Below are 20,549 nucleotides of genomic sequence, written 5' to 3'. Positions count from 1 at the left end.
GAAGGGGGGAAAAAAAAAGAAAAAAAAGCAGCATTAGCCTATGGGGCGGAAATAGCCTACTGTTTCTGGCGCTGTTTTAGCGATGTACATAAAATCAAATCTGCTTCTCTGTTTATTTTAAATGAGCTCCTTGGAGAGACGGTGACTCAGCTGCCAGCACAGTGGGAATGAGGGCTTCGCAGGGAGGGAGCCAGCTGGGCATCAAGGTGGAAGACATCAGGGGAGGGGCCACGTGTCCAACATTCAGGCCCTTCGAGTGCGGATGAGATCTTTACGCAATAGCTATCGGAAGATTTCTTTTATGTAACTGTCTCATGACAACCCACCGCAAACTGTTCATCCTGGAGAGACGGTGACAGACGAGCTCTCCTGCAAGCCTCTAAATATAAGAGGGGAGAGAGAGGAGCGGGAGCCCCAGTCACTGCCGTGCCTCGTCTCCTCCAGACTGGATGTAGCGGAACAAGGTGGACTTGGAGCGGTGTTTTTTTTTTTACGCACGGAGTTTGCAGGAAATACCGCATCTCATTCATTTCGTCCTGGGTTCTAACTATAAAATAAGCTGCTTCCGTTTCAGTTTTAGCGATTCGGCTTTTGCTTTGCGGGTGGATATAAGTCCGCGTTTGAAAAAAAAAAAAAATTTAATTCACCAGGTAAGTTAAGCTTCATGAACGGATTTATCTTTAACTCTTTGCCCCTATGGTTTGATTAATGTTTTAATCTAAAAATAAAATCCGAAAAGCCGACTTTTGATGCTTTTTAGTAATGAAAATGAATTCTAGACAACTGTATAGTTCAAGTACGTCGGAATATATTTGAAATATAACTGCACACTTATCCATAGTTACTTTTCCGTCTATGTCATTCTTTCTTTTATATTTAATAGAGAGAAGAACATCAATACATTAAAATTATATTGAATGTAATTTTATTTCCATGGATTTTTGAAATAATCTTCCATCTACTGCAGCATACTGTATAATTTCTTACCAGAAAAGCTGACAGAGAGATAAAACATTGAGTCCACATTAAACTGAATGTTGGACTAAGTAAGCACAGTAAAAGCTAATAAAATATATTTGTTTTATGAAGGAAATATGATACTCAGGAGAAGTCTCCTCTTCTTGTTGTTCATATCCACATTCCATCAAGTAACACCCCAAGGTAAGTAGATCTTTATAGATCATTTACTTATTTTAAGTTATCCACACTGATTTAATTATGTCTAATATAAATACTAAGACTACAAGACTTTGCTTCCTTTTGAAAAACGATTAGTTATTCTATTGTTGACAGGTTTGCTGATTTTGATCAGAATCCGTAGTAGTAATTTGTAAAAACTTTATGGACCTTCATTAATCCCCAATAGTAATTTGATTTCCTATGTTCATCCCTTCCTTGACTGATTTCAAGATGGAGAGCAGGAAGATGAAACATCATTTGACCTGTTTGAAATCAGCCACATTACACGCAAGACTCTGGGGGCCAAACAGTTCCGGGGCCAATACTCCGATCTTCCTGCCTACCGCTTCATCCGCTTTGACCACCTGCCCCCAGTCAGTGCCCCCATACTGAAACAAATTCTACAGCAGATCCAGAACAACGAGGGCTTTGTGTTCATCGCCAGCATCCGCCAGGATCGCTCCTCGAGGGGCACCCTGATCGGCCTGGAGGGCCCCGACGGCCGGCGGCAGTTCGAGATCGTCTCCAACGGACGGGCCAACACCCTGGACCTGGTGTACTGGGTGGACGGTTCGCAGAACGTGGTCTCGTTCGAGGATGTGGACCTGGCCGACTCGCAGTGGAAGAACATCACACTTCACATTCATGGGGAAAACGCAAATCTGTTTGTGGGCTGCAGCTTGATCGACAGCTTCATCCTGGACGAGCCCTTCTATGAACGACTTCAGGCCGACGGGAGCCGAATGTATGTGGCAAAGGGATCGATTCGTGAGAACCACTTCAGGGTAAGATGGAGAGAGTCTTCTGAGATCAGAATTATGGTCGTCTTGCATGAGGAACAATTCCGGTGTTTAAAAGAAGAGGGTCAATGATAAAAAGTTGTGATCAGAATTGGTAACAACTTATACCTTTAGAAAGAGTTCTTCCACCAAAAGAGTCAATAACGGCATTAACCACAAGTTGTTGTTTTTTGTTTTTTTGTCTAACAGGGCCTCATTCAGAATGTGCGCTTCATCTTCGATACATCAGTGGAAGACGTCCTCCTTAGTAGAGATTGTGAAGTCACAAGACTAGGTGAGAGACAAGTGTTTATTTGGAAAAAGAAAAGAAGAAAGCCTCAAAGTATTTATCTAAAGGTTCCTGGAAATCTGTGGAAGTTGAGATCTTTCATGATCTTTCTGAATCCAAAACGTGAATCAAATTCATCAGAACTGCAAAGTGTTTCGAGGCTGATCCCTTGCAGATGTGCTTTGGAGACTCCTTCACATGCAACTCCCTTCCATACAACCACCCTTACATGTGATGTCTGTGTTTTGTTATGTATCCACCGCAGCAACCAGTTTACCTCCACTGTATGTATCTAAGGACTTTCTTGATGCTCAAAAAGAGGCTCGCAGATACGTGGCGAAGATCTCCCGCTGTTGCTTGTGGAAACAGCGGTGCCGACACGGTGGCTCGAGGTCGAGCGCTGAACAAAAAGAGATGCAGATGCTTACATTTATTTCCATTGGCAGTGAACTTGGAATAATATCCTGGGAAAGAAAATAGAAAAAGAGGGAAAGTGAAGGCAACACTGCAGATCACAGAGCTTCCACTTCCAGCTGCTCGCACACACACGCACACACACGCACACACACACGCACACACACGCACACACACACCCACACACACACACACACACACACACACACACACGCACACACACACACACACACACACACCCCACACACACACACCCCCCCCACACACACACACACACGCATTCGTGGTGAGATCATAAACTGGCTGCTTTGGTTGCTTTTCTCAGCTGAAGCTTGGCCCAATTTAAAATAAGGACCTCATGATCTTTAGCGGGACTCACAAGAGTACCAGCTATGGAGATATAGACACAGTAAATTGAAACACGGGCACCTTTTACAACACACTGCAAGGTTTCCAGGTCTGGAAGTCGATGCTTTGGTGCGTTATTGCACAGTGAGTCCACATGCATTGAGTAGGAATGTCCTGTGTTCCAGTGATCGCTGCATATGTGTTGCCACAAGAAGTGTTAAATTCCAGCTTGAAGTAGTTTATTTGTTTAACAAATGTCACCAAGGCATTTAAATCTTCTGCACGCTCACTGGTGCCAGTCAAGCTTCCACCTTGGCAGAGAGTTTAATGCAAAACGACACCCATAAACCCGCACAAACCACTCTCGTAAAAGCCAACACACCGGACATTAATGAGCAGCGTTAAAATTAGCTCCCTCATTTCGCTCTCTGTCGAATTCTTTCCTTGCTATGCTTTGAAAAAGCACAGCATGTCAATCAGGGAGAGGGGAGAATGCATAAACGCTTTCACAGACAAGCCCTCCTGAGATTTAAATGGATCCAGCAGACTGGGGAGGAAATAAAACATTGTGGGACATCACTGGGCAAGTCGAATGACTTTTTGATTTAGAGTCCCCGATCTGCTGTTAATCTTCACCAATTTACATCGCCAGATCCAAGCAGATACTTGCTTGTGTGTTGGCAGGACGACAGGCGCTCCATAGAGCTTTTTGATATGCTTCTTGTTTATTCTGGAAATTACGCATTCACAAACTCTGCTGCAATATAATTAAACTTCAGAGTTTAGACAGGCAAACTGAGGGAAATGGAGGTGTAAACTGTGAGGAAATGCGGGCAGCTCTTATGTTATAAGGTTCGCTGCAAACTCCTCCCCTAGAAAAGATGTCCTTTCCTGCTGTGCGGACTTGTATTTCTGCCTCCTTGTCCTGTGACCTGTCTGTGCAAAAATCCCAGCTGGTAGACACGTTATGCTTGGCTGGGTTTCCTGCTGCAGATGTGTTGATGGTGCAAAAAAAAACTTGGCAGTTAGCCTCATTTTGCCCTTTAAATTGGCCAGTAGCGAGAAGGACTGAAGGATTAGGTTCCAGGGGCTGTAACTGAGTGATTTTAGCTGACTTAACTAAGATTATCTGATAAAATTCAAGTACATTTGTTGGAGAGGACTCCCTATGTCACAGGTCTCCTGAAGCAGGGCCTTGTGTCCTCCAACACTGTCGTTAGAAATCATAAAGATTCAGAAAGCTAATTCTAGTTTAAATCAAACACGGCTACAAACTGCACATCTGGTTTTAGCGAATTAAGCATCGCAGTAGCTATATTGTGCATTACGTCGTCTTTTGGCCTGCTCCTACAAAACAGGAAATCACATTGTCTGCAGATCATAAACCGCATGTTTCAACAATGATCTCAAATGTGTTTCCCATCACCGACACGTAGCGGCTTACATCTCTTCTGCCTCTCTCTTTCAGACGATGACAACGGCTTGAGAGAGAGCGCAGAGGTTGTGGATGTAAGCCCGTCCATCACCACAAACATCATCGGTCCAAAGACAGACGACCTGGGTGCAGATATGTGTGAACGCTCCTGTGAGGAACTTAGCACCATGTTCCAAGAGCTGAAAGGTCTGCGTGTGGTTGTCAGTAACCTCATTGACGGTTTGCAGAAAGTGGTAAGTTGGGAAACCGATTGGACCAAGCACATTCCTTTCCTGTGTTTGCTTCTAAAGTTGTACTGATTAATTCAAATTGCAGGTTTGTAAGAAACAAACTAGTCTTTAATGTGACATCCATAAAGTAAGACATTTAAATTGGGTTACTGGGTAACCTAGTTTTGTTTGAAAGTAAACAGCACAAAGCCGCACGACTGTTTATAGAGCGGCCTGTGACAACTGAACCTGTTTGACTTCTGGTATCTGTGGCAGCATGAGTCAGGCAGATTTTATGACATGTTACATGTGGACATAGGAAGTGTTCCCCTGGCAGTGGCTCGGTCCAGTTTAATGTCTGACTTTGTTTAAACAGCTCTTGCGTTTCCTCTGGGAGCCTCCCAGCAGTAAGAGACTGTGGGCATGAACCTTAGGGAAAAAAAGTGGTTGGTATGAGAAGGGTCCCTGAGGCTCTTCCAGATCGAGTGGTGTCTTACACTCTAGTGCTGCACACTGCTGCTTCCCGACTCAAGAGGAAGCTTGCACTGTGAAACACTCAAATCTTTGGCAGCGGTTAATCGACTGACAGTTCCCGAAGTTTGAAGGAGTCCAGCCACAGATCCCCTGGTCTCCAAGTGGGTTGGAGGTTGTATTGTGCAAAAGAAAGCAGGAGGTTTTACTGCTGTGTTAGCTCAGAAGCAAGAGAGAGAAAAAAAAAGAAAAGAAGTCTAGTGTTTTAACTGCAACCGCTCAGCTGGATGACTGATCTTTCTCACACTCCCTGATTTGCCCTAACACGTGTTCTTAACATGATCATTTTGTCTGTATTTGATCATCATACCTACAACAGCCAGATGCCCCTTTATATAATTAGCGTGCCTTAATTGTTTGTGACTGATGTCCTTCTTGATCTGCTGCTATGTGTTCAGACAGAGGAGAATACGGTCATGAAGGAGGCCCTTGGGAGAATGAAGGACACTAAAGAGAAAAACATGTGCTGGCAGGACGGCCGCTTGTTTGAGGACAAGGAAGATTGGGTAGTGGACAGCTGCACTAAATGTAAATGCCAGGTAATTCCAGTTCATGCGGGACAGTACACATTTACTGCTGAAGTCTGTAAACTCGATAGACTCTATGATCTGTTAATTCCAGGAGTCCAAGATAGTGTGCCACCAAATTACATGCCCTCCCGTGGCCTGTGCCAGCCCTTCTTTAATAGATGGAGAATGCTGCCCCGTCTGCATGCGTAAGTAGTTCGCACAAACTCTTGCTGTTGCAAATACGCAACCCGTTTTCTGCTCCATGTTCTTTTCTTCTAAACTAATGCAGCCGTGTGCCGTAAAAAACAATATTCCGTCCATGTTAAGCTTTAATAGCACAGGACTCTTGCAGCCAGTTTGTCTGAGGGAGTAAACCACATATTTATTGACACTAAGAATGGCTTCTGTGGGTTCTTCAGATGAAGTCATTTGATAAACAGAGTGACATAAAGAATGAAAGCAAGAAGTTGTGATCTTTTTCCAGTACTAAAATGCAAAAAAAAAAAATTTTTTAAATAATAAAATACAATAAGCAGATGTGGATTTTTCCAGCTAAAGACAATGGTGAAGACGGCTGGTCGCCTTGGTCGGAGTGGACAGAATGCACGGTCACTTGTGGGATAGGAACTCAACAGAGGGGTCGCTCATGCGATGCCACCAGTAACCCCTGCACCGGATCATCTATCCAGACCCGAAAGTGCAGCTTGGGAAAATGTGACAGCCGCGGTAAGTAGCTTGACTCATTTTTTCTCCAAATTGCTCTCATCCAGAAGTGGCTGCCTTTGCGATGCGATATTGCTGTGTCTGTGTTGAATTATCTGTGCTCCATTACCACTTTGACTAATCGAAAACAAAACATTTGCATGGCATGTGGGGAGGTGAGAACATAATAGAGCTGCATAAAAAGTCATCTCAGCTCATTTATGAGACGAGACTAAATCTTTCAAAGTGCAAAACGCTGAGCTTTCGTCTTCATGAGTTTGGATCTGTCACAATACGTCTGAATGTGAAGTGAGGAACTGGATCTCATCGTTGAGTTGAAGGGTGTGCCCTGTCAAAAAGTAATTCCAAATAAATCATTGGCAAAGGGGGTGTTCCACTGTGCAATTACTCACCACTGGCTCCCATGCAAAAATATAAAAAATATAGGATTTTTTTTTACTGGGATGTTCTTTGTATAATGCACCCTTTAAGGGTTCTTTTGTTATTTTCCTTTTTTTATTTGACTTGTTTAGATAACCAAATCATCGTTGATGTCACACAAAGAAAACTTGAGTAGATATAAAAATGATTTTCAAATGACGGTTGCATTTATTAAGGGAAAAAAAGCTATGCAACTCAGCGCCCCTGTCTAAATCAATCATTTAGTGTGATTCATCTTATTTGTCTGGAAACCAGACACAGCTGTAGAATCAAGAAGGCTTGGCCTTAAAAACATTTTTAAGAAGAGTTGATAAATAAACCTCATTGACATGTTCACAACCATTTCTAAGGCATTGGGACACCGAGGGCCATTGTGGAGAACAGAAGAAAACTTGAAACAGTGGTGCACCTTCCCACAAGTGGCTAGTTTACTAAAATTACTCCATGAATGCTTTGATCACTCGTACAGAAGTTGTCCTTTTTCTCTTTTTTTTTTGGAGAAAATACAAAGGATTGTTGGAACCGATGGTTGAGCATCAAATGATGCTCAAACATTCTTGTTTACACAGTTGGACAGTGATGTGGAGCACATTACCCAGGAATTACCTAGCCTTTTTCTTTTGAGCCTCTGAAGGGCTCAAAAAAAAAAAGAAAAAAATCCAAATTAAGGATTTGAAGTGGCCAAATCAAAAGCCTGATTTAAGAGAGGTCAGTCATGCTGGAAAATCCTCCAGCACGTTAGTGAATTAAGACAGTTCTGCAAAGATGTTGGATTTGTTTGGGAAGCTTTTTGCACACATTAAATGAATTCATCATTATTAAAACTGCTTTTTATGTCACCTATGCTTATCTAAAACGCTTAACTCCAACCTTTTTTTTTCTTTTTTTGCAGAAGCAGATACTTTTTACAGCTTGATTTCTAGTATAGGCAACAGTTTTGAATATGGGATTTGATTGGTTATTGGACCATCATCTGTGATTGCTTTGAGCTACCATTACTCAGGATGTATGTGAGGCACGAAAACAGTCTAACCACAAGAAGAGGAGTTTGACTATGATGACATAAATAGTGGTGTAAAAATCACATTTCAAAGTGGGCAGCCTTTCCCCGCTATCACACAATGTTTACTGTTTACAGCTAGAAATGCGTGTGAATCTAAAGCGCAACATCGAATATATGTGTTGTGGTGATGTCTGCGTGATAGGTGTTCCTCTCTATCCCCAGTTCGCCAGGATGGGGGTTGGAGTTTGTGGTCGCCTTGGTCGTCTTGCTCGGTGACCTGTGGAGAAGGGCAGATCACCAGAATACGCCACTGCAACGCTCCTGTGCCGCAGCTGGGTGGAAAAGACTGCGAAGGGAGCGGAAGAGAGACCCAGAGCTGCACCGCCAAACCTTGTCCGAGTGAGTATTTTAGCTAAAGAAAAGATTTCTCAAAAAGAATCATCTTTGTTCGAAATGTCTGCTGTGTTCACATGTCCAACATTCAGTCCTTGGCTCGCCTCAGGGCGACATTCCCCATGTGCTCTGGACTGAGCTCCTGTCAGTCTGTCAGGAAGCTTTGGGCAAAATAAGCTCAGTTTGTTTTCTTTTGTAGCGTCAGGGTCCATATTTCTATTTCTGCAAAGTTGTTTGTTTAAAAAATAAAAATAAAAGGATTAGAAAAATGATGAAGTGATAAGAGGCAGAGTTTTCAAAAATTCACAGCAGTCTTAAAATTTCTTACCCAGGTGTCTTAATGGGCTTTGTATTATTTATTGAACTAAAATAAAAGAAAAATCCTGAAGTTACCCTGGCAACACATGTTATTCGCTGTTAACAAAAATATCTGATGAACAGAAAATTATTGTACATCATTAAATTCACTTAGGTAATACTTTTTAGAGTCAACTTCTGCAGCAATTACAGCTGGAAGTCTGTTAGAGATCAGTATGACTATAAATTTGGCAGATATTGTCACTGAGATTTCTGCTCATTTATCAAGGCGCAGCTGCTTCATCTTCATCAAGCTTGATGGGTGCAGCTGCTGTGCAGTAATATTTAAATCATACCTCAAATTTTTCTTCAGCCTGTGGTCTGGACCGTTCCAGGAACTTAAAATATTTCCCTTAAGGCTATTGCTTTAGCAGTATGCTTGGGTGCACTGGCATGTTGAAAGACAAATCTATGTCCCCATCTAAGGTATGTGCCCTAACCCTATGTAGAACAGCTTCACCTCAAGAACTTTCATGTATTTAATAATATCCATAACTGATTTGATCTTGACCAATGTCAACGTCTTACCACACCACGATGCTGCCACTGCCGTGCTTTTGCCTAAGAAGCTCAGTTTTAGTTATCTGTTCTATCATGGCTAAAAGTGCTTTCTTAATTGAGTGAATATCTTTTTTTTATTTCTTCTGTGAATTCAAGCTATTTTGGGGTAAACAGAAAATGTTCTTTAAGCTTTGCTTTCCATATCCTATCTGTGTGATAACAGCTTCATAATCAAATTGATGGGGTTTTTTTACCCACTGCAAAAGCATGGTGACGTATTTATTACTAAATGAAAAAAATAATTCAAGAAATGTTTCATTCCTTCTATGAAGGTTGAGGTTAGTTTTTAAAAACTTGGTAAAGATTAATGGTGCAAATTCTCAAAACTAAACCGGGGGACTTAATCTCTAACATGACTGTAAACTAGTTTGTACAAAGACTAACATAGGTGGCCCAGTTTTACTTAGTAATAACAAATAATCTGACATTAAATTAGAGAATAAAATCCTAATTTAGAGTATCTGAATAAAGGGAGCAATATGATTTAATTGTAGACAAAATATATTGTAATGCTTGAGACCAGGAGAAATGAGTGTTTGCAGCTTTTTTTAAGCACTGTATGTCTAATATGTGATTTATTTTCCCTTGTAGTTGATGGGGGCTGGGGACCATGGTCTCCTTGGGCAACTTGTTCTGCAACATGTGGAGGAGGAATCAAAAGTCGTTCCCGTGAGTGCAACAGTCCTCAGCCTCAGTATGGCGGCAAGAAGTGCATTGGAGAGGCTACCGACAGTGACAGCTGCAACACGGAAGACTGCCCTATCGGTGAGCTCAATGTAGCCTTTTTTTCAGTTATTACCACAACAGGTTTCAAACAACAAGAAAATATCTTCAGATCGTAACTTTGGTTTAAGCATAAAATGTCTCACTTTGCAGGAGGTATGGCAATTGATTTATTAGAACTATCTGTTGACTAGAAATTCAGGTTGTGTCAAAAAGATGCTGCCAAACTGCCAGTAATTATCAACAAAGTCTGTTATGACTACCAGAAAAAAAGACATGTGTTTGGAGATTTATTTTCAAAATGTCACATTGTGCTGTATTTGTTTCCACCCGTCTCTCTTCCCTGACAGATGGATGCTTGTCCAACCCTTGCTTTGGAGGGGTTGACTGCAGCGGCTCAGCAGACGGCTCCTGGGAATGCGGCCCCTGTCCTGCTGGTTTTCGTGGAAATGGCACTCATTGCGAAGACATTAATGAGGTAAAACCAAAAGACCCTCTGTAGTACTCAGTGGGTTTTTCATAATTCCTTTATTTGGGTTCTTTTTTTTTTCATTTTGCCAATGCATTTTTTTCCCTTTCTAGTGTGACATGGTGTCTGATGTTTGTTACAAAGTGGGTGGAGCACAGCGATGCGTCAACACTGACCCGGGTTTCCACTGCCTGCCCTGTCCAAAGCGCTACAAAGGCACACAGCCCTTTGGTATGGGTGTCGAGGCAGCCAGGAAAAACAAACAAGTGAGTTTTTGTTGCACTCAGTCAGTGTCTTTAGCTGATCTCTGTTAGGATGATAGATAGCCTCGAAGAAGTGAAACAAGAGAAGGAATGGATTTCCAGAAGCAGATCCCTGGTATTTTGGTGTCGGATCCAAATGTATTTATGACTAAAGCAGCAACTGTACGTGAATATGACTTAACTTTACAAAAAACTTAAATAAATAAATTAGCACCAGTAGAAGATTGAGGATAGAGGAGAAGACGAAGTAGATTGGAGTAACTCCTAACAATAAGCATATGTCATACCTCTCTGGTTCTGGTAAGATCAGAAACAGACTGACCCAGTTCTTATAATTGTTTTTGAGTTCGATATTATAAAAACAAAAGTCACAGCTGTTACATTTTATCTCTAGAACAGGTATTGGGACATTCCATATGTAACACACTCCACTGGGACACTGTTGTTTTTGCTGTTTTGATCTGAGTATTTATGAGAAACTAAAAAAAAAAAAAAATCAAGATCCTCTTAACATCAGTCATGTTTTATTTCCCTTTGTAATGCTCTGTATGCTCAGCAGATGCTTGTCTGATTTCACATTGACTTATTTCCAAATGAACTCATTTTGAAAACTATCTTATCATTGGGAATAAAAATGCTTCATTGCATTAAAAGCTGGATCATGCTGTTAGTTTGGCCTCGGTGGACTCACTGTGTGGTATCTGAAATGGATGAAAGTTCATCCCCTGGTGATGTGATGTACCTGTGTGCTGCATTAGGCAACAGTACTTGCTAACATGAGATGCAATCCAAAAGGATCTCATAAAATCGATCATACCTGGAAGTGGACCCTGCTTAAGGTTGTTGTTTATAAACAACAGTGATTACAGAGATTTAATCTGATTAATATAATTGAATCTTTTCAGTGCAGGCCACGCCAGCAACTGTTGCTCTTTGAAGTAAACTTGAACATCTGTATTCATAAAACCGCCTCCGCTTCTTGTCCGTTTGTTTGTGTTCTGTTAGGTATGTGAGCCAGAAAACCCATGTAAAGAAAAGACCCATAACTGTCACAAATATGCTGAATGTATATACATCAGCCACTTTAGTGACCCGATGTACAAATGTGAGTGTCGCACCGGCTACGCTGGAGATGGCTTTCTGTGTGGAGAGGACTCAGACCTGGATGGATGGCCCAATCAGAACCTGGTCTGCAGTGCCAACAACACGTACCACTGCAAAAAGGTATTTTGAGTGACCGGTTTGGAAGTTGCCCTCCATGTTGTGACACGAAATTCAGCTGATGAATCTTGTGAACTTCTTGTAACCATTTCAGGATAACTGTCCTAACCTACCAAACTCTGGACAAGAAGACTTTGACAAGGATGGACAAGGAGACGCTTGCGACAAGGATGATGACAACGATGGAATTATGGACGAACGAGTATGAGAATTTTATAAACTTATACTATTACTAACAATTATTACCCTGAAAAACTTAAGAAGACTCATGATAAATTGGATTATATTTGGCAGAACCCAGTAGCAACCTCACATTTCTGCTCAGGTGAGCAACGACCTAAATGAAATGTGAAAGAAAGGAAAACTTTGCTTAACTTAAAATTAACCACAGTGCATTGTGATGTGGAGTGGATGGTATCTAGTTTCAATAAAATGCAAGACATTTCTGTGGTTCTGAAGAACTAGAGAAAGTAAGACTTCAAGCAGATAATGAATTAATGTCTTTGGATAATCTTTATATTATTAAAATAAAAGAGCATAAATTTTATCTCTCTCTAATAAATCAATGTAATATTACTTTTGAAATCAGAAACAGGTCTTGCGAGGGTTGTTCTTTTATCTTATATTCTATGTTCTGTGTCTGAATAAGCAATAATCTATATTAAGAGCTTAAATATTTACAAAGAAACAGACATTAACAAACGCGCTCTTCCCTGCACAGGACAACTGTCCCCTCCTTTACAATCCCCGCCAATTTGACTTTGACAAGGACGAAGTAGGTGACCGCTGTGACAACTGTCCCTATGAACACAACCCTGCACAAATAGACACCGACCATAACGGTGAAGGCGATTCCTGTGCTGTGGACATTGACGGAGATGGTAAACTGGCCAGGCTTGTTTTTGAACTGAAGCACAACTGACTACTAAATCTATGCACTAAAATAAAATCGCATGTCCTAATAGCAATTTTTTTCTCACAGAAATTCAGAATGAAAATGATAACTGCCCCTATGTCTACAACACTGACCAGAAGGATACAGACATGGATGGGGTTGGTGACCAGTGTGACAACTGCCCGTTGCTTCATAATCCCGACCAGGTAGTACATCCTACGCTGCAAACAATGAAACACAAAGTAGGTATATGAAGTATTAATGACTTGTATCTGCTCAACAGACTGATGTGGATAATGACCTGGTTGGAGACCAGTGCGATAATAATCAGGACATTGATGAAGATGGCCATCAGAACAATTTGGACAACTGTCCTTATGTGGCCAATGCTAACCAGGCAGACCATGATAAGGATGGAAAAGGAGACGCCTGTGACTATGATGATGACAATGATGGCATAGCTGATGACAAGGACAACTGCAGACTGACGCCTAACCCAGACCAGGAGGATGCCGATGGTGAGGATGTGGCCTTTAAATGATTTAACATTCCAGTTGAAGCATGTTCCAGATGTGTGAAGGCTACATTCGTTCAGCAGGTCACTCTCCTGGAAATTCTTACCAAGGGAGTGCCAGCAGTTCATTCAGACTGTGGACGAGTGAGAGAGAGCAAGACTTATAGCAGATAGCAGGAAGGCTTACTGTGAGGGGAAACTTAACAAATTTGGCTATCATTTAACTTGCTGAATTTCAAAGTGCTGGCTGTTTTTTTTTGGAGTCATGGTGAGCGCCTATATTTTTCAGGGAAAATGGAAACTGGTCTTTTAAGTAGTTCTAGCAATGCTAACCCAACTTGCTTCTTTAGAAAATAAATTTGGCTGAAATCTGGATCATCAGGTCAAATGTCAGTGATCAGCCTCAAGTATTACTTGTTAGTAACAAGTAATACTTGTTATTAGCGTAACAAGTATTACGTTAGTAATACTTGTGGAAATTGTCACAACAAGAAAAAAAGGATTTGCTTTAGTCTACTTGGCCTCGGTTTGAGAGCCCCCTTTTCTGGGAGCTCTCAGAGGCTGATCACTGACATCAGAGGCTGTCATCTCAATCTAAAGAAATCTGAAGAATATACTTTCTAATATTTTATTGTTAATTTATGATCTCGACAATATTTTTGTGGGTTGTTTTTGTCTTTTTTAACACTCCAGATTACTATCTTTCGCTTTTAAATCACATAAATTCAAGTGTCCCCTTTAAGTAAATGTATTTTGGAGTATAAATTTAATTATGTTGGCATGCAGAAAAGCAGGGTATAGTTGAGTTTTGCATAAATGAAGCATCCATCCTCCATCCTGGTTTTCACACAACTGGTTTGTTTCCTGTGCAAACTCTAACTAAAACATACACTCGGTCAGTGTTATTACTATAATTTCTTGCATGATGGATGGCTCATCCAAATACCTCATTGTTTTTCTTCTAATTATAATCTGGTTATACACCGTATAGCTAAACATGCATGCTCCTGTATTTTCTAGTCCTGCTCTTCCAAACTCCACGTAGTCACTATTTGTTCTCACTACTCAGTGAGGTTTTGAGTTCTCCCTGATGCTCAGCAATTAGTTTCCCTGCAGCAGGTGTGAAGTACAGCGGCTGTGGAAAAAGTCGACAACTTAGTCGGCACGAGTGATGTCATTCTGCATGGCCTAGCGGGCCAGAGGGGTACATGCCAGGTTGTGAAGTTTTTATTTCCTTTCAGCTTTCCTCGTGATTAATCCAAAGAGCCCCATTTAAAGCAGGGTTACCTGGAGTTTGTACAGCTGTCTGTAAATGGAAACAGACCACAGAGTAGGAACGCTCTGGAGAGGATGCCTTCACACTCTGTAAAGCTTGTCAGATAGTGTTAATTTGATAGAACCATTTTAGTTCACTAGGACAGTAACAAAGCTGCTGACAAAAGGAAGCTGGTTACTTCCTTCTAGTGCTGCTTTCCTAACTACTGGCTTACTTTCATCCCCGCTTTCCCGGCACGCAGTCCAACTCCAACATACGTCAGACTGTACGTTAGTAATACTTGTGGAAATTGTCACAACAAGAAAAAAAGGATTTGCTTTAGTCTACTTGGCCTCGGTTTGAGAGCCCCCTTTTCTGGGAGGAATTGTTATTTTTCCATCCATTTTTCATTTTAACTTGCGAATGTTCCTCAGTAGTGGGAGTGTTGGAATACTTACATCAGCGTACAGCTGTTTTTCAAACTTATTCAAAAGTAGGTCACCCTTGTTGATGCTTTTTTAAAAAATATTGCTTCATTCAAAACAGGTGATGGAAGAGGGGACGCGTGCAAAGACGACTTTGACAATGACAGCATCCCGGATATCCTCGACGTGTGTCCAGAGAACAATGCCATTAGCATTACAGACTTCAGGAAGTTCCAGATGGTCCACTTGGATCCAAAGGGAACAACTCAAATTGATCCCAACTGGGTGGTCAGACACCAGGGCAAAGAACTGGTTCAGACTGCAAACTCTGATCCAGGCATCGCAGTTGGTGAGCAGCACACATGCAAAATGTTTACCGTCAGACAAGCCTTTCATGCTGACGCACTGCTTTCCAAAAGAAACCCTCTTGACTCTGTAGACTCCCAAGAATGCATCGTATCTGTTTTCCTCCCGCAGGTTTTGATGAGTTCAATGCCGTGGACTTTAGTGGAACCATGTATGTGAACACAGACAGAGATGACGACTATGCTGGCTTTGTCTTCGGCTATCAGTCAAGCGGGCGCTTTTACGTTGTGATGTGGAAGCAGATCACACAGACTTACTGGGAGGACAAGCCATCCAAAGCCTTTGGCATCTCCGGCGTTTCGCTTAAAGTTGTCAACTCGACCACAGGAACTGGGGAAAACCTCAGGAACGCTCTGTGGCATACGGGGAACACCGCCGGACAGGTAGGATCTCGTCCAAATGCTGTAATGACTTACAAATGTAGTCACAGCTCTTGGTTCTTTTCTATATTTTTCCTGGTCGTAGGCCCAAACTGTGATGTATTTTATTCGATAAAGCAACAAAAAGTGAAATCTGTTTCAAAAGTCGAATTAATATTTTACATAGGTGCGCACTCTGTGGCATGACCCCAAAAACATTGGTTGGAAGGATTACACAGCTTACCGGTGGCATCTCATCCATAGACCCAAGACTGGCTTTATAAGGTAGGGCAACCGATTTACCTGCCTGTATTCTTTTAACAACATGTTTATGTGTTAATGTCATGGCTTGTTGTTCTCTTTAGGGTTGTGGTATATGAAGGGAAGCAGATCATGGCTGACTCAGGACCAGTTTATGACAAGACATTTGCCGGAGGCAGGTTAGGCCTCTTTGTCTTCTCCCAAGAGTTGGTTTTCTTCTCCGACCTCAAATATGAGTGCAGAGGTAAGTTGGAACCATAACCATGTTTGCCAAACAAAACATTTTGCGAGCTTTGAAATATCTGGGTATCTCAAATCTTACTTACAAACAAAGGCTGTCATTTCATGGATATTTAGCTATTTAATTTGTCAGATGGCTAGTTTACAACTTGAGATTAATTAACCATAGAGAGACGCAGCCAGACATAAGGGCTGCCCACCCGATGTTTTTCTGTCAATAATTAGGAATATGAGATATGATAATCTTGAATAAAATTGACCACAATTTTACTGTATCAGGATATTTACACACATTTAAAATTATGCTTTTAAATCCCAATTATTCTGACTGTCGCTAAGCTCACCAAAGCAACAGTCATTGAAAAATAAAAATAAATTTTATTCTGATACACAAACTTAAGAGCAAAACAAAAAGAGAAAGAAAACTCCTAAATTTAGCTGTCTCTTTGGAAAACCTAGTGTATGAAATATGATCCAATTTTGCCTTTTTGCTCTTTACAAAATAACACAAGTACAACAAACCTCTATAATTGGTTAATTATATGGTCTGTTTACTTGGATGAAGACTCCAGTCTCAGCTGAGATATGATGCCCTTAGCTTTCCAGCTGCAGTTTTGAACAGCTTTATAAAAATGATGGGTGATGCTCCTTTAGTTTCCACACCGTCATTGTTTTTTTTTTTTTTTGTACAATTGGATATAAACCCTGCTGAATTTGTCTTTCTTGTGTTTAGGGGGGTTGGGGGGGGGGGATGCAGTAGCCTTCATTAAGCCAGTAGTAACATGTACAGTTGGAAAAAAAGTAAACAGTTTTGAAAATTTGGAGCTATTAAACTTTTGTATCCCTCAGTCCTGTTAATCAGCCAATGCTTAATTAGGACACTAAGAACCTGCCTGTGGGAAAGTTCGCCTTTTCTGACATGAGTCAGAAAGTAGTCAATTATTCTTTATTTTGAAAAGTGAGAGAAGTAAACACTGAGAAACAGCCGTGTGAAAACATTGAGGTTTGTATTGCTTTGTTAACATAGCTGGACATGTGGATATTTAAAATCACTTTCAACAATATTGAGGAATCAAAGTAAGTGAGACAAGGCATGTCAATGTTATCTATAAAATCTAATAAATATACGCAACTTCTGATGTTAAATAAATCTGGACAACGCGGTGTATCTCATCCGATGAACATTAGAAAATGGCTACTCTTCATTTTGAAGAAGCTTTTTCACATTTGATACTTGGTTCTGTGTGATGGTTAGAGGAAAGTCTCCAAAAATGCTAAAGTTTGACATGAACACTAAGACTTAGACATAATGTAGAGATGAGTCTGAGCCTTAATTATTTGGACATGTTTGGAAACAACCAAATGCAACATTCCAGGATAAAGACGTCATACCTACCATGAAGGACAGAACTGAAAGTATCATTGTTTGGAGATGTTTTACTGGAGTAGCACCTGACTACCTCGCAGCTATAAACTCTACAGTGGTCCAGAAGGTGTTTGAGGAAAAAAAATTGTGTGAGCTCATCTGTAAAAACAAAAACTGTGCCGAAGCAGAACTTGACTCTGCAATGTGACAATGACTCAAAAACAAACCAGTAAATCCACCAACGGCTGGCTGAGAGTTCATAAATGGCATGGGTATGAAAGAAACTCCTCAATCATCAGCTGAAATGAGGATTAGAGTAAACTTTCCTGAAAGGGCTACAAGAATCAGCTCGTCTCATTTCTTTTCTCTTGTGTAATGAGCAAAACTAGTCAAATATTTTTTGTTGCCAAACCACTTTCATTTTCAAAGATGGACAACAAAAGACTAGGGATCGTTTTTTTTTTTTACAGTCTAAATTCCTAGTTGTTTCTCATCTCTGTGTGAACTGTTATTGTTTCATGCATGCAAAGAACATTTTGTAAACAATCAATATGTTTTCCAAACTTCAGATAAACCGGAGTTCCCAACAGTGTTCATCAGGTAATGGGGAAAGGGTTTGTGTGTCGAGTGTGGTTGTTGCAAGAACAAAACTGCTGTTTCTGCTTGTCAGCTTGCCCATGCACAATGCCCCAGCTGCATTGTGAAAGGCCTTGTGCGTCAGTCCAAGGATCTTATGCTGAGTGCCAAGTTGCTAAATTGTGGAAAATGAGCCTGCGGCACTTATTCACAATCACAGCCACGTTGCTGAAGACACGCTTCCTAATGCCCACAGTGCACATGTTATTTCTGCATTCTGCCGCTTTTCACTGTGGAGGCTTTACCGTGAACTCAGTACTAACTATAGTTGTCTCTCAAATCTTCTTGCAGATAATTGAGTTACATGACATAACAGAAGATGGACGAAGGCAAGAAGTTTTCCAATTGAACCCTGTCATCAGTGAAGCCATCTGGACATAAATAAGACTTTGCATACAGGCATCCTTTGCCTTAATACGTTGACAGGAAATGACATCATGGCAGATTTCAGTTTCCCTTAAAAGTCCTATGCAATTTTTCCATTCATGGGAAGAAACTGAACATAGTAAACGTGCTTAAAAAGCCTCTGCAGAATATCAAAAAAATAAATAATGTACCTATTCTACATCTTTATCTTTATTGTGTGACCACTTGATGGAGAATCACTTACAAGGGAATCAATTATTTGTGATTCCCTGCATTTGCCTTCTCGCTTTGACATGTAAGTGATTTCTGTTGACAGATATTCTTTTGTTTTTACTCAGCTGTTGGTCAGTCATCTGTCAGAGCTCTGTCTGACAAAACATAAACCAACCAGCTAACTAAAACCATAATCAACACTATTTCTCCTCATTCTTCTTATGATGAATGTGATTTAAAATGGGAAACTACAGTGATTGATTTCGACAATGCGAAAGATGTTTATACTAAGTCTGTACTATAATTTCTTTTGTAAATTATTTAGGCTCAGCCTGTATTTTTTATTTTTTTTTTGCATTTGTGCTAGTTTGTAAATAGTTTTATTTATTTGTTTACACTGATATATAGTTCAATATCACAAACAAGATAGCATACCACAAATATCTGAAGATTTTTAAGTGTTGTCAGTTCTGTCGGAGGGACTGCTTTTGAAAGTTGCTTAGAAATCATCATTTTCATACCTTGGTGGCAAGGTATAATAGTTGTGGTTGTTCAGTTTAAGACATCAAAGTGATATGTATGTTTATCTCTGTCTATATGAGTTTAATCATCAAAACTGGCTGCTACAGTTTTTTTTCTGAAGTGCCTGTTCCCCGGTAAGTCTGGCGTTGCCTAACAGATCACTTATATGCACCTGAGGGTCATTACATCTTAAAAATGAAAAATGAAAGATTGTAAAGACGTAATGTTGCAAGTAGTTTTACACTCCTATGTTGTATTTTTTAGCATCATCATTGGATATGCGGACCCTTACAGTGTTGACTGAAATGATTCCATATGAAGGTTTCAAAAGACAAAGTGTGACTGTACAGTGTGGCTTGGGATCATGACAGTGTCTCAGTTGATTGGCATTAGTCTGTGTATTGCTTATGTTCTTCCCTGCTTGCTTTCCGTCTTCTTTTACTTGAGATTTGCAGTGCACAAAGTGTAAATGTTTTTTTTTATTATTATTATTTCTGTGATGTTACATAGACATTTTTACAAATGTTGATTGTTCTGTTTACAAATAAACCATTTTATACCATTTTGTTGAACATATGACTAAAAACTGGAATTGGCTGATGAATAATTTTACAAACAAGAAGTGTTTCACTTTCCTAAAACACTTTCTTCAAATATCCAGATTGTGTCTCTTTAGCTCATATAATGAATGAGCGGTGTGTTTAAAAAAAAAGTGTTGGGATTTTGCTCCTGGTTTATTTAGACCCAATAAGTCATATTGGGCTGGTAGCACAAAAACAATAAACCAAACTTAGTACCACAAATGGGCAATATGGATGATTTGGCAAAGCCTGTGTCTATTTATTAGTTAGGATGGGTTGTAAATTTGACTGGATGCAATAAAGTATTGTGCATTAAAATCAGATCAGATGCTTCCTCTGAGCTTAAACTGCTGCACAGTTTATTCACACTGCTTAAAACATCCTTAAAGATTATTCTGTTTTCTCCTTTTCCTACGGGTTTCTTCCGAAAATTGTAACAGATACGTTACAAATAGCAGACCAATAAGCCCAACAATTTTCCAAAACATCTGGTTGCTAGTGTCATATAAAAGGAATAAATTTACTAATTTTTTTGATAGCTAATTACTGTTTTATAATTCTTTGTTTTAGTAATATGACTGTTTTGATTTTGAAACAAGTATAACAAATATTTTCCCAAACATTTGTCCATTTAAAAAAAAATATTTCAAATATTTCAGTCCTCATCAGAAATTAAACAGGAGTTAATTAAATCAGCATTAGTGCAGTTGTTCTTTATTTTTCT

General features: G+C 40.3%; 1 protein-coding gene across 2 annotated transcripts; it reads left to right on the top strand.

Moving 5' to 3' along the window:
* The first annotated feature begins 284 nt into the window (after window positions 1–284).
* thbs2a (thrombospondin 2a) lies at window positions 285–19,816 on the top strand. 2 transcript variants are annotated; one of them, XM_008429884.2, is made up of 23 exons: window positions 285–650; window positions 1,090–1,161; window positions 1,411–1,964; window positions 2,169–2,253; window positions 4,478–4,677; window positions 5,583–5,723; window positions 5,806–5,899; window positions 6,246–6,419; window positions 8,062–8,238; window positions 9,742–9,915; window positions 10,224–10,351; window positions 10,456–10,608; window positions 11,611–11,829; window positions 11,921–12,028; window positions 12,548–12,707; window positions 12,809–12,927; window positions 13,005–13,239; window positions 15,037–15,264; window positions 15,393–15,664; window positions 15,828–15,925; window positions 16,006–16,145; window positions 18,077–18,107; window positions 18,435–19,816. In XM_008429884.2, exons 2-23 carry the CDS (start codon window positions 1,095–1,097, stop codon window positions 18,436–18,438), a joined length of 3,561 nt encoding a protein of 1,186 aa, XP_008428106.1. In that variant the 5' UTR covers window positions 285–650; window positions 1,090–1,094; the 3' UTR covers window positions 18,439–19,816. The 2 variants fall into 2 exon arrangements, with proteins under 2 accessions (XP_008428106.1, XP_008428107.1); XM_008429885.2 differs by lacking the exon at window positions 18,077–18,107 and having other exon boundaries at window positions 286–650.
* The last annotated feature ends 733 nt before the right edge of the window (window positions 19,817–20,549 follow it).

This window comes from Poecilia reticulata, linkage group LG15, assembly GCF_000633615.1.
Source record: "Poecilia reticulata strain Guanapo linkage group LG15, Guppy_female_1.0+MT, whole genome shotgun sequence".
Taxonomy (NCBI): Eukaryota; Metazoa; Chordata; class Actinopteri; order Cyprinodontiformes; family Poeciliidae; genus Poecilia; species Poecilia reticulata.
The sequence above is the reverse complement of the archived record's forward strand: the minus strand, read 5'-3'. Positions and strand labels throughout refer to the sequence as shown.